We start from the raw sequence: 12,781 nt of genomic DNA on the forward strand, positions 1-12,781 counted from the left end.
CAAGTCACACCCCTTGTTCCAGTTCCTTCCAAAAGCAAAGCACTATCAAAGGTAGCCCCAAGAAGTCTGTGTCTCTGCAGAGAGGCGCCATCTGTTTGATGGTCTGTAGGGATGGGAGGGGTAGAGACATAATTCATCCCTGCAGAGCAACAAATGTGTTCAAAGCAGCTACAGCCCCAGCTCTGATCATGAGCATGGTGGAATAGTATTTGTGTGTCTGCTTCTCTGTCTATCATATTTTAGTTACCCTCCTCTGATTTTTCTGGCCCGTATGTAGGTTTCATTCAGGGACGTTCCCTAGGAAACTGGGTTAAATTTGAAGCCATTTAACCTTGGATTTAAGTAACTCCAATCCAAGGTCCCCATGATTGTTAATCTCTGCAGACAATGCTCCAACTAAGTATGCATCACTTTGTTACCGTTCAACAAACTCAAGTAAAAGCTGTATTAAAAAAATAGTGGAAAAGAGAATACAATAAAATTTGAACCCAAAGTCCAGAAAAGAGCTCCCCCTGGCAGAACAACATTCCACTTTTCAAAAAAGTGAGGTATTATTGCAAGCCCAAGAAAATACACAACAAGCCAAGCATGACCAAAGTCAAATCACCTTCCCTCCCTTGAAGTGCATCAGAATGCCCCTGAGGCTAACGTATTCATTAGCTTTTAGTCAAGAAAGTATGGCTGTGCTTTTACTCAAATTGATTGTGAGCTTCTCCCACTCATACGTACTGCTGTGGCTGTAGTTAAGCAGATTTTGGCCTCCTGCATGACATCTTCCTGCATGTGTTTTTTTGTTGTTGTCTTTGTGACTTTCCTTCTCATAAATTTCCTTCATGATCTTTACTGCCCATCCACCTTCCTATTTCATTGATTTCACCTCTATGAGTAGTTTTTCATTGTATCATTAGATGTAGGTGGGCTGCCTGCTGCAGAATATCTACCTGACTATTTCAATTCATTTGCAGGTGACAACGCATAAGGAGGAGGACATACAAGACTGTGATTCAGGTACAAAGTTGTACATAAAATTTCATAGCTTTGCATGCACTTGAAGCTTTATTCTTTGTTACTGATAATTACTGAATTTCTATAATCACACATGTTTTTCTCCTAGGACCAAATATGAGGCTTTTTTCAAGAGAGGAAGATCATGTAACTGACACAGATAACAGCAATAATGAGACTGAGATTTCATGTGATGCAGGCTCGCCGCATGAACTCACATGCTCTTTGTGCCAGAGGTTCTTCTGTACTTCAGAGAAACTCAGAGAACATGAATACCAGCATATGCCCATGATGGCACTTTCCTTAGAAGGCTTTGAAACCTCCAAGCCAACACTGTCTGGCTTTGCCAGTTTAATGCCAAGTGGGCCTCCAGCACGCTACTTCTGTTCCCAGTGCCCAGCAAGCTTTACTCTCAAATCAAACGCAGACCGGCATGAAAAGAACATCCATTTCAAACGCAAGATGATGCAGTGTCACTTCTGCCTCAAGCATTTCCGTGACAGGACTGACCTCAATCGGCACCTATCATCTGTGCATTCAAATGCACGTGTTTTTACCTGCACCATCTGCAGCAAGTCCTTCAGTACGCAGAAAAACCTGGCGACGCACATGAAAGTGTGTTTCCAGAGCAACAGCAAGTCTGAGCTTCTCTGGGAAGCAAGGGAACTGAATGTGGAGGAGCAGAGCAAAGCAACCAGCTGTAGCTAACTGTCATTAACTGTGACCAGTAGACCAGTTTTTAGAAAAACAACATTTACATCATGTTTATTCTATGCAATTTGACAATAATTGTAGAAACTTTAGATCTCTATATTAAAAAAAGTAAACAAACTTGACAATATTAACGTTTAAATGTAATTCCTATGTATACTTTCAAAAATATCTTGCAATTCTAACCTTCAGCTGCAGTTTTTTGCCTGATTCTTACATTTTTACCTTTTTTTCCTTTACTTTTGAACACGTTTTAAGCAGCCATATGTCACTTCTTTTAGTAATCAAGACGTGTTATTTATTTATTTTTACTTTAATTATCTAATTATTATGCATTCTACTTATTGAATTCTACAATGTATAATGTTTTGTAATAAAGGCAAACAGCACCACCTGGTGGTATACTTATAGAAGCCATTTTCTGAGCAATTTATTTTTTAAAAGCATGTTTATTAGGTTCTTTTTTGAAGCAAAACTACTAATATTTTGCATTTGTTTGGTCATGTAGATATCATGTCAAAATGAACGGGTGGTGAGCAGTCACTCCCTCCTAATACTAATCTGTGCCTCTTAAGTGAGTCATTTTATTGTCTTTGTCACTCTTTAACCCTCTTACTTAGTGGATGCTTGTTAGATAAATTGAACCCAGTGAGCCTCCTAGTTCCAAAGGCTACCAAATCCCCCTACACAAATAAGTGTTCATGCCCAAACAGCATTGTAAATCAATATTTGGTTTCAGTCTTTCAGTTTTACTCCCACGTCCCCAAAGCTGTGGAGGTTAAGTTAATTGCCAGTTCCATAGTGTGTAGGTGGGCCCTCTGAAAGATGGTTCCCTGTCTAGGGTTGGGTTCTGCTTTGTGCTCAGTGCTGCTGGAACAGGCTCTGGCCTGGATTGGATTAAGTGATTCTGAGAATGTTCTGTTGTTTCATTTCTCTGTGCTCCTAAAAAGATAACGAGAAGAACTACAATGTTGTTTTAAAGGATTTTTTTATTGTCATATCAAAAAAGGGTGTGAGAGAACAACATTTGGCACCATTTATGTGAGAAATGATCATGTCAATGCCCCTCTGGATTATTGTGAAAATACTCAATTTTTCCATCTGCTAATGTTTTGTGGTGAAGAAATTCCTGGGGTGGATCTTGGTGACACCCATTTCCCTTGTTCCATGGTGAGAATAATTCGGCAGTGTGCCCAGCCACCCACACATCCCTGTGACTGAAGTATTGTAAAATTGGTTTTATTTTCTTGAGGAAAAATTCTCTTAAAAAAATCCTATTGAATTGTAAGACCATGTATCATGTAAGTTAAGTTCATAAGATGATATGCTATTTTTGTAATACTTGGTAAGATTTGCAAGTGTAATATGAGAAGGACTCATTTATAAACCAGGCTAAAAAGCAAGTGTGTTCTTCATTGAGAATTACATTCAGACTGAATATCTGTAACTCCTCGGTTGTGCTAATATCACTTCGTAGAACTAATGAGGTAGACTAATAATTCAAACGAAGATGTTTTAAAGTGCCGCTGTAAAAAGATTTGCTCCCTCCATGTCAGTTTATTATACCAGGAAGGATGTTTCAATCAATTTGAATTTTGAATCATTTCAGTTTTCAAAATCAACATGTGATCAGGAAAAGAACTGTCCCATCCATTGTGAGTTAAGGGCACTGAATATGACTGGGTGGCATTGCAAATGATGCAGAATGGCACAGGGTGGTTGGTAATTATAGATTAAGAAGAGATATTTATTTCATTGAGGAAGATTGGAATTATCTTTTATTGCTTTTAAACTACTGTATATTGACCCCTAGAAGTATAAAGTTTACATTATGAGTGAGGTTGGTAATCGGGAATGTAAGAAATACAAATGAGAGGAGTTCAGCATGCATACTCAGCCAGAACTGTACAAACAAATACACGTATATAGAGGAAAGAACACCTCAGTTGTTGGAAGGGACAAAAAGCCATCCTGAAGTAAACCAGGAAACGTCTCCTCCTGGTTGGACAAGAAACAGACCAATCAATTCTTAATTTTTTGTCATGTTTTTGTTTTCAAAGTTATGAAGCTGATTGTGTTAATTAGAAACTAGGGGGCTTCACCCCCTGCTCACTTCGCTCGCCAACCCCTGTGTTTGGTTAATCGGATATACAATGTAAAAATTTTTTTTTTCTTTGGAATTGTTTCAATTTCATTATTTGCACTTTTACTTTAAAGCTTCATTAAAAACAATATTTTTTGGAGATACGTTGTGACAAAACAACGTATAACTGCCCGAAAGTGAATATTGTCTCTGTTTCTCTAATAAATAATCCGACTTTTTCTAATGTTTGTCCCTGTGATTTATTGATTGTTATAGCAAAAACTATTCTCACAGTAAACTGTAAACATTTTAATACGAATGGCATATCACGATCTCCTATGGTTTGTAAAGTTATAATATAATATATACATTACATTACCTTTCTTTTTGCCTGTTAAAATTTGCATCGGTTCTCCGTGATCATCAATTTACACCCAACCGAACTGTGTATTCTTTGAAATTCAACTTGTCGTTGCTTTAACTGTTCCTGGACCACAGATTCTCATAGCGTATGGTCCATTATTGTGTAAATCCACGTTTTGTGCATTGAATGATGCGAATGCGAAAAGACTTTGTTGTCTACTCTTTGCCTTTTATTTCTGACCTCGATTTGTCCTGCTATTTTTTTCAGTTACACCTGGTTCTGATGATTAATCACCTTTTGTTTGCGGTAATGCAATCTTTTCTATATTCTTTGATACTGTACCAACTGACATGATAAAGTGTCACAGAAGTTTTACTTGAACAATCGCCGACTTCCCAACCCAAACACAACTTCCTAGCACCCTCTCCAACACCTCCTTCCCCAGGTCTCGCCCCCCCCTTACCACATCAATCAATACCCCACTATCAGACTTCCGTGCTGTAGTCTGCCCTCCCTTAATCGGACCGAACAGTCACTTAAAACCAAAAAGGTCTCAACCTGGCTGGGACGCTACAATACTTTCAAATTTTACTGCTTTCATATTCTGTACCTTTGTCTGCATGTGTATCGCGCCATTGTTTGTTTGAGCCTTTCAAATTCCACTGCTTTCATAATCTCTTATCTGCCTTTTTTTCTCTCCAGCGCCTTTGGGTCTCTATTCTCCGTATTGTCCTTATACGCTTTATATGTGCTGAGAGCACAGAATATGTGTGTACTATGTGCTTTTATACACCTGAGTGTTTTTTGATGGGGGTGCTCTTATATGATATCTTTTGTAAGTAGGGTGTGTCTTGCAAGAATCTCATGTTCCACGTCCCCGCGAGACGGCCCTGGGACAATCTCTTGGCACAAAGTCTCATGTTTATGGTCCACGCGAGACGCTCCGTGGCAAGTCTCTTTTGTCTCGCGGGTCTTTTAAATGTCTTCCGAGAACTTCCGAGAAGATCACGTATAGTCGCTTTGCTTTTGCTTTCCAGGATTTTTTTTTATAATAGAGAGATATTAATTCCCAAGTGGAAGCATCATGTATAAACATTGGAAGGGAACACGTGACAATGACACAATTTAAAAAAAATATATATATTCTATTTGTGCTTATAGAAGAAGCTCACAACTAATACAGCTAAGTGCATGATTTATATCATGCATGCTCTGAAACTGACAACATTAAGGATTCTACAGGGCTAATAATGAAGGACTGAAATCTTAATTAATATGCAGCTTTGATTAAAAATATCAGTAATTTTAGTAACTGAGAAGCAGTCTTTTCTTTAATTATGTGAGCCATCTTGGATTACTATAAAGAGTCACTTGATCACTTTAGCGTTCAAAGTTCAGTTTACGTTTCAGCCCATCCATTTGCAGTTATTGAAACCCCACATTCTTCCTTAACAGATTAATGGGGAATCGGATTATTAAAATACACAATGTGAACAAAGTTTGATGTACGTACAATATTGTGATCATTGCAGTATAAAAAACTCATTGTGATATGAGTGAAATAGGAGTTACAGTGGAGAGGGCTAATCCTACTTCTGAAAACAGCAACAAGGAATTTAAAGGATGTAAACATAAAAAAAATCACAGAATTGTGTCTTAATATACATTTTAATACTAGTTATCTTTTCAAGATGTATAAATAAATCATTATGAATTATGCAGTCTTATGCTTTAAGTTTGTTACCCAAAGCAATAATAGAAAAAAAACTTAACTCTAATTATTATGGTAGTAAAATAATATGTAAGATAGAAACCTTCTTTAAAACATTCCAGATTTTCTCTGTAGTATCTTGACTAGCATAGTATTGAACTGGCTTCACCTTTGTGTCTGCATTCCCCTTGGCATGGTTAGCAATTCTGGGATGGCTGGGATAGCTAGAAACTTTCCTTGAATTTCTTTATTTTTTGGCATAATTAGCAAGATGACAGTATTATTGTTCCCTTTTCATTTCTTTCAAGCACATTCCCCCTTGTGTATCACATAGGAGGTGCAATTTAATAATTTCCAGGTATAAGTGGTGGTGCTGTGATGTGAACCACACAACAGTATGAAAGTTAATGTGAAATGGAACTAGAGTCATCCTTATGATGGCAGGAGTTTGGCTGGACTGCATTTTTTAATCAGGCTATAGGTGACAATGGGAAAGCATGTAGGACTCCCAGTACTAGCCGTCATAATATAGAAGGTGATGGAGTCAGTGAAAACAAACTCATCCAAGGGTAAGGAATATTTCTGGGGTATGTGCTTGTGATCATTTCATTTCAATGTCTTTTAATTTTTTGTGCGTTATTGTTGGAAAAATTTGTTGAGATGACCCAGTTTATAGGCACAATAGGAAGGTAAACTCTTCATATCCCAGCTTTTTGCTTATATGCTCTGTTTTGATGGCAAAATACTGCAGTATTACTGATGATTTATTATTAGCACCCAATTTTCTCTTTGAAATATTTTTTTTATTTTTCTAGTCATTTTTTATCAGCACTTATTTTTATAAAGCTATATAGTGCTTAGCAAAGTTTGTGAATGGATGGAATTAGTTGTGCACACATGTGATCAAATAAAATCCAATTTAGAATTGCTCAGTCTTTATGACTGCACATGTTCATATTGTACTGTTGCATCTTGACACATACCCAGCAGCACTGGACACAAAGATGAAGTGCCACTCTGTTGTTAGGAATACTCATGCACACATCTTCTCAGTGTAGTCACTTAACCCAACATGCATCTCTTTAGGATTTAGGCAGAAACTAAAGCAGACATGAGGAGAATGTGCAAACACCACCCAGACAATGCCCCATTTCCACTGATAATTGTTAGGTTGCAGTGCCAGCCTTGCCACTTGCAATTAACCCATATAGTTTGCTTCATTGCATCTGTCTGTATGCTACCCTCCATTGTAGTTATTTTTTACTTAAAAGGAAATGAACTGTTGAAGAGTGAAAATGAAAGGATTTTTGTAAAGATTATTGATGTCTTGTCCAGATCTGCTTTCTGACTTAAACACAATGTCCTTTTATAATAGGAATGATACTGTGCAATCACTTGGGCATCAAAGAAATACCTTTTTGTATGTGGAGGTTAATGAAAAGTGAAATGAAAGATGTTAACATTGATTGTATGAAATGTAGAAAATGTATATTAACCTGTTCCAAACTGACAAGGGGTTAGATATTACCAAGGAGGGTCCACAAGGCTTACCATTAGTAGGCTAGCAGAGGTTCACAAGAACAGTACACAGCACACTGTATATGAATTCCCCATTAAATAACCCCAAAGACGTACCTTTTCTTTTGTTTTGGCCCATCATGTTGATGGGTAACAAACTACTGTTCTTGGTAGAGATCATCAGTAGATGAGTTAGTATTAAATGTTCTCTTTTATCTTTCATTCTGTTGTATATTATAATAGCTTTCAGGTCTTTAGTTGCTTGGTAACATTTCCTGTATTATAACTGTCAAAACCGCCACTGGTCAGGTCATAAAAGCAAGGTTTATATGTCAGTGTACAGTATTTTGTAGATCTATGCCACATATACTCAGTTTTGTTTTGGAAAGTCCCCTTGAAACAATTTTAAACCTGTGATAATATTAGACATCCTCCACCTATTTTGTATTTGGCGCCTCAACAAAACATTTGGTCAGAAAAAACATAGGCACCCTTCAAGCAACCACTATCTTATGCCTTGGTCCTTTAGTTTTGGATTTCTAGACCACAATTTTCTATTCATAAATAAAAGGAGGCTACAAGAATCAGTTTTACGAGTTTTATTAGTTTTCTTGATTCTAAATTGTGCACAAAGTATGTACTTCTTGATTCTAAATTGTGCACAAAGTATGTACTTTGAACAATAAGGACAGAATGATCAAAACAAGTTACTGATCCTTTGAGCAACAGTGATCACAACATGGATCATCTTCTTTGAAAACGTACAAATGTAAACCAAAGCAAAGATTTATAGTTTGAGGAAAACAGACTTTTTGGGGATGAGGAAATATACAGAAAACACAGAATGGGAATGTAAAAACTATAAATAATAGATGTTGTCACTCCAGAGACTTTCTGATTCTGATCCAGACTCAGACTTATTATATACAGTGATCCCTCGCTATATCGCACTTCGCCTTTCGCGGCTTCACTCTATCGCGGATTTTATATGTAAGCATATTTAAATATATATCGCGGATTTTTGCGGACAATGGGTCTTTTAATTTCTGGTACATGCTTCCTCAGTTGGTTTGCCCAGTTGATTTCATACAAGGGACGCTATTGGCAGATGGCTGAGAAGCTACCCAACTTACTTTTCTCTGTCTCTCTTGCGCTGACTTTCTCTGATCCTGACATAGGGGGTGTGAGCAGGGGGGCTGTTCGCACACCTAGACGATACGGACGCTCGTCTAAAAATGCTGAAAGATTATCTTCACGTTGGCTACCTTCTGTGCAGCTGCTTCCTGAAGGACATGCTGCACGGTGCTTCGCATACTTAAAAGCTCGAAGGGCACGTATTGATTTTTTTTATCTGTCTCTCTCTCTCTCTCTGCTCCTGACGGAGGGGGTGTGAGCTGCCGCCTTCAACAGCTTTGTGCTGCGGTGCTTCGCATACTTAAGCCAAACAGCCCTATTGATTTGTTTGCTCCTTTGAAGAGGAAGATATGTTTGCATTCTTTTAATTGTGAGACTGAACTGTCATCTCTGTCTTGTCATGGAGCACAGTTTAAACTTTTGAAAAAGAGACAAATGTTTGTTTGCAGTGTTTGAATAACGTTCCTGTCTCTCTACAACCTCCTGTGTTTCTGCGCAAATCTGTGACCCAAGCATGACAATATAAAAATAACCATATAAACATATGGTTTCTACTTCGCGGATTTTCTTATTTCGCGGATGGCTCTGGAACGCAACCCCCGCGATGGAGGAGGGATTACTGTATTACTAAAACCAATCAAACAAAAAGATGGATAAAAAATGGGATTATTAAAAAAAGTAAAACTGAAAACATCACTTTACAAGAAAGTTAAAAAGTAGCCAGATAATTCTGACTTAGAGGAATACCTGACACTATAGCAAGATTTCAAAAAAAAGTATCTGAAAAGTCAAAAGAGAAACTAAACAAGCTGCTACTGAAGCCAGAACAGACCATAAGTGCTACACCAGTAAAAGACAATAAGAGAATTTGAGAAACCTCAAGGACACAAAAAAAGAAACAATTAAAAATGAGAAGAAAAAAAGCAAACAAACTGGACGAATATTTTATCTATGTATTTGTAAAGGAAGAAACAAATTGAATTCCCCATACAGAATTAAAAGCAAGCTCCAGCTTCATAGATTTTACAATAGAAGAGTCAAATGGGCTTTACGTCGTCATTACATTAAATACTAATTAAAGCCCATTATTTCTGATAAGATTTTACCAGTTGTACTGACAGACATCATTTATAAACTTTTATCAGGCATGTTTGAGCAGTCACTTGAGAAAGGAGAAGTACCGGAGGACTGGAAAGTTGCATATGTGACTCCACTGTTCAAGAAGGGAGACAAATAGGTTGTGCTAAACATTTGTAGAACATGTCCTTCATAGCAATGACTCAGTTCAGTTGATTTTACTTTACTGTAGAAATCTTTATATGTACAGAATTTTTTGGAAATATGGAAATGTAAAGCTACCAGTAAGTGTATACTGTTCATGTATAAAATATTTTGCAGTAGGTACACTAACACAGTACTGCAGGACACATGCGTCTGCATGTATTCTTCTGGGGTATCCAAACTTGTCAATTCCATCCCACCTTCTGTTTAAGCTCCTTTCCCAGTGTGGTTCAGTGCTGCATATTACCATACTTATAATTCAGCCTGCTTCTCATGAGTTTCCTCCACATTCCACCCCTATCATGTGCTTTATAGTGTGCGCCTTTGCCTGATAAAATTTCCAGATACCTGTGCAAGCAATGTTGTCATAAAAATAAACAAACAGTGCATCAAACAACAGTGTCACATATATTAATTTTAGAGAACAATGTCTTACATCCTCAAGATAGCCATTTGTTTTTGTATCATTTATGCACTTTTGACCAGTGGTGTCTTATACATATTGTACATTTTAGAATAAAATTTTTGCGAGTTGTGAATTTCCACAGAATATCTTTTAAAAGTGTGTTTTAGTATATGGTGTATTAAATAAACCAAAGCAAGGGTGTGTGTGCCTATGAACATACCTTGTTATCGACTGACATCCCACAATGCCACCACATTATCCCACTTTCTATCCATTAGCTCCAGGACAGCTCCCTCCAGGTCCAAACTGGTAAGGTTGGGAGCATGCGTCCAGCGAGTGACATCTCGGCACCACACTGGAAGATGCCATGAAAATGGATGGATGGAGCAACTAAACTGCTGTATCTGTATTGTAAAGCAAGAAACAAGATAATTGTTTTTCTGTATTAACATATACTGAATCTTAAGTAATTCTCAGAAAAACATTTGTTTCTATTTAAAAAAATACTTTCTCAAACAATTCACATTTTGAGTGTGATTGGTAAAAAGGAAGTAATAACTTCCTCAGTATCAAATTGATACAGAGGTTAACGTACCTTGAAGTTCTTTTCATGTACTACTGTGCAGTACGTAGATCTACACACAAAGAAAATGATGGCCAAGGAAATGTCAGTCTCATAACTGGGAATCTCCTTACTTGTTTGTGATGAGTTCAAGGTCTGCAGACTTGTGAAATGTTTTGCAAATGTCTTTTGCGTGCTCTACTCTGTGCTCAGTGTATTTCACCATTTGCTAAGGACAAGGAGCCAATGTAGGATGCATTTTAAGACAGAAAAGCTCTTGTCTGCTGTCCCTATACACGATAATCACCTGTTTCAGTCTTCAGTCACTGGAAGTCACCAATGACTGTGACAGTTAGAGATCATTATATTAATAATGCATTTCCATCCTTTCAACTGTTACGGTTCCAGTCTCTCAGTGTCATGCTGCTGCTTCTTCTATATACAACTGAGAATCTTTGTTAAAAGCAGCCTTGCCAACTTCTATCTATCTATCTATCTATCTATCTATCTATCTATCTATCTATCTATCTATCTATCTATCTATCTATCTATCTATCTATCTATCTATCTATCTATCTATCTATCTATCTATCTATCTATCTATCTATCTATCTATCCCAGAAGATAGAGCAAACATAGAGACAGCATCTCCAGAATATTATAAACTTACCCGTGAATGATCACAGGGAACAATAGGACAGGGATCTCTTAAAAACATTTAAGAAAAACAATAAAAACCAGTCATTCACAAAATCAATTCTGTCCAATGTTGTCAAGCACACCATAATGCAACTAAAAATGACTAATTCACACATGTCTTATCCTAAATTACTTAAATCATACCCAGGACAAGATGCAACATGTAGGCAAGGTCATCAAGTACTGACGTTGCTAGGCCACGTGTTTTGGGAATATCTTACACTTTCACAAAAGTTCTTTGCCCAAAATGGTTTCTCTTTTAAATAGACTTGTATTACAAATTATTCCTAATACATACAGCAATATTTGGAGATATACCAGATGGTATGAAAGTGTGCAATGCAGAATCAGTTTCAATATCCCGTGCCACACTTGCTTATATGAAGACTTATTTTGCTCAGCTGGAAGAAGCACAGTCCATCTTTTATAGCTCAGTCAGAAAGTGATGTTCTATATTGAATCAAATTTTTAAAAAATCAGATTCTCTTTACAAGGATCTGTTCAGAATTTTTCAGAACTTGACAAGTTTATATAATTCTGATTAGATGTACTGAATATTTTTATTTTTCTCACTGTTTCATCTTATATAAAGAACCATTTTAGATAGGGCTGTGACAGTCAGTTGAGGGTTTATGCAAAGTTTTCCTGGATTGTCATTCAAAGCATACAGTTGTATTTTCTTAAAGAAAAACAAATTAAAGTGTTGTAAAATGTTGTCACCAAAATGTCCACAGATCGAAAATATTACTGTCGTACACTAACTAGTGATTATGGTGGAGTGCCATGACATCTGCGCCACATAAAGAGTTTACTAAAAACATTCTAGTAGTCTGAATGAAAAGGAATACTCCGCGTAGTGCCTCACTTAACGTCATCCTTCTAATCAAGCATGGTGGTATGGGGATCATATTACAGGGTCCTTGTCATCATCAGGAAGGATTATCAGAATTGAAGAGAACACAGGTGAGACAAAGTACAGCAGATTGCAAAGGGAAGCCTCACTAATTTTTCTGAAAAGACAAAACCAAAACAGATACAGTATCTCCCTTACAGCAGGATCAATTGGGGAAAGCAGCCTCTCAGTGGAATTAGCTTGGAATCCAAAACAAAACTCAGTCTGCCCTTGTCAGCGATCCCGAGCAATTTGTAAGGACCTGAGAGCTGACAGAGACCCAACAATAAAGCCACACAGCGCTGATTGCTGCCAGAACCTTTATACCCCAAGCATGGGCTTTTGTTGAATACACTTAAAGCGAACAAATTGTAGCTTTAGTTTTTTGCTTCTTTTTTTGAGTTAAAAAAATTAA

The 12,781-nt window shown here is 37.2% G+C and overlaps 1 protein-coding gene across 2 annotated transcripts in view; it reads left to right on the plus strand.

The window, feature by feature from the left end:
* The window catches only part of zbtb46 (zinc finger and BTB domain containing 46), a 166,701-nt gene that overhangs the window by 123,553 nt on the left and 30,367 nt on the right, over positions 1-12,781 (plus strand). Inside the window, exons 5-6 of one of the 2 annotated variants that reach the window (XM_028811710.2) lie at positions 966-1,008; positions 1,115-1,922. The exons of the other annotated variant lie outside the window; for it this stretch is intronic. Of the exons in view, the coding sequence (XP_028667543.1) occupies positions 966-1,008; positions 1,115-1,713 (642 nt within the window). The 3' untranslated portion in view covers positions 1,714-1,922. Of the gene's footprint in view, positions 1-965; positions 1,009-1,114; positions 1,923-12,781 lie in introns of those variants that run through there. 2 annotated transcript variants of the gene reach the window in all.

Source organism: Erpetoichthys calabaricus, chromosome 10, assembly GCF_900747795.2.
Source record: "Erpetoichthys calabaricus chromosome 10, fErpCal1.3, whole genome shotgun sequence".
Lineage (NCBI taxonomy): Eukaryota > Metazoa > Chordata > Cladistia > Polypteriformes > Polypteridae > Erpetoichthys > Erpetoichthys calabaricus.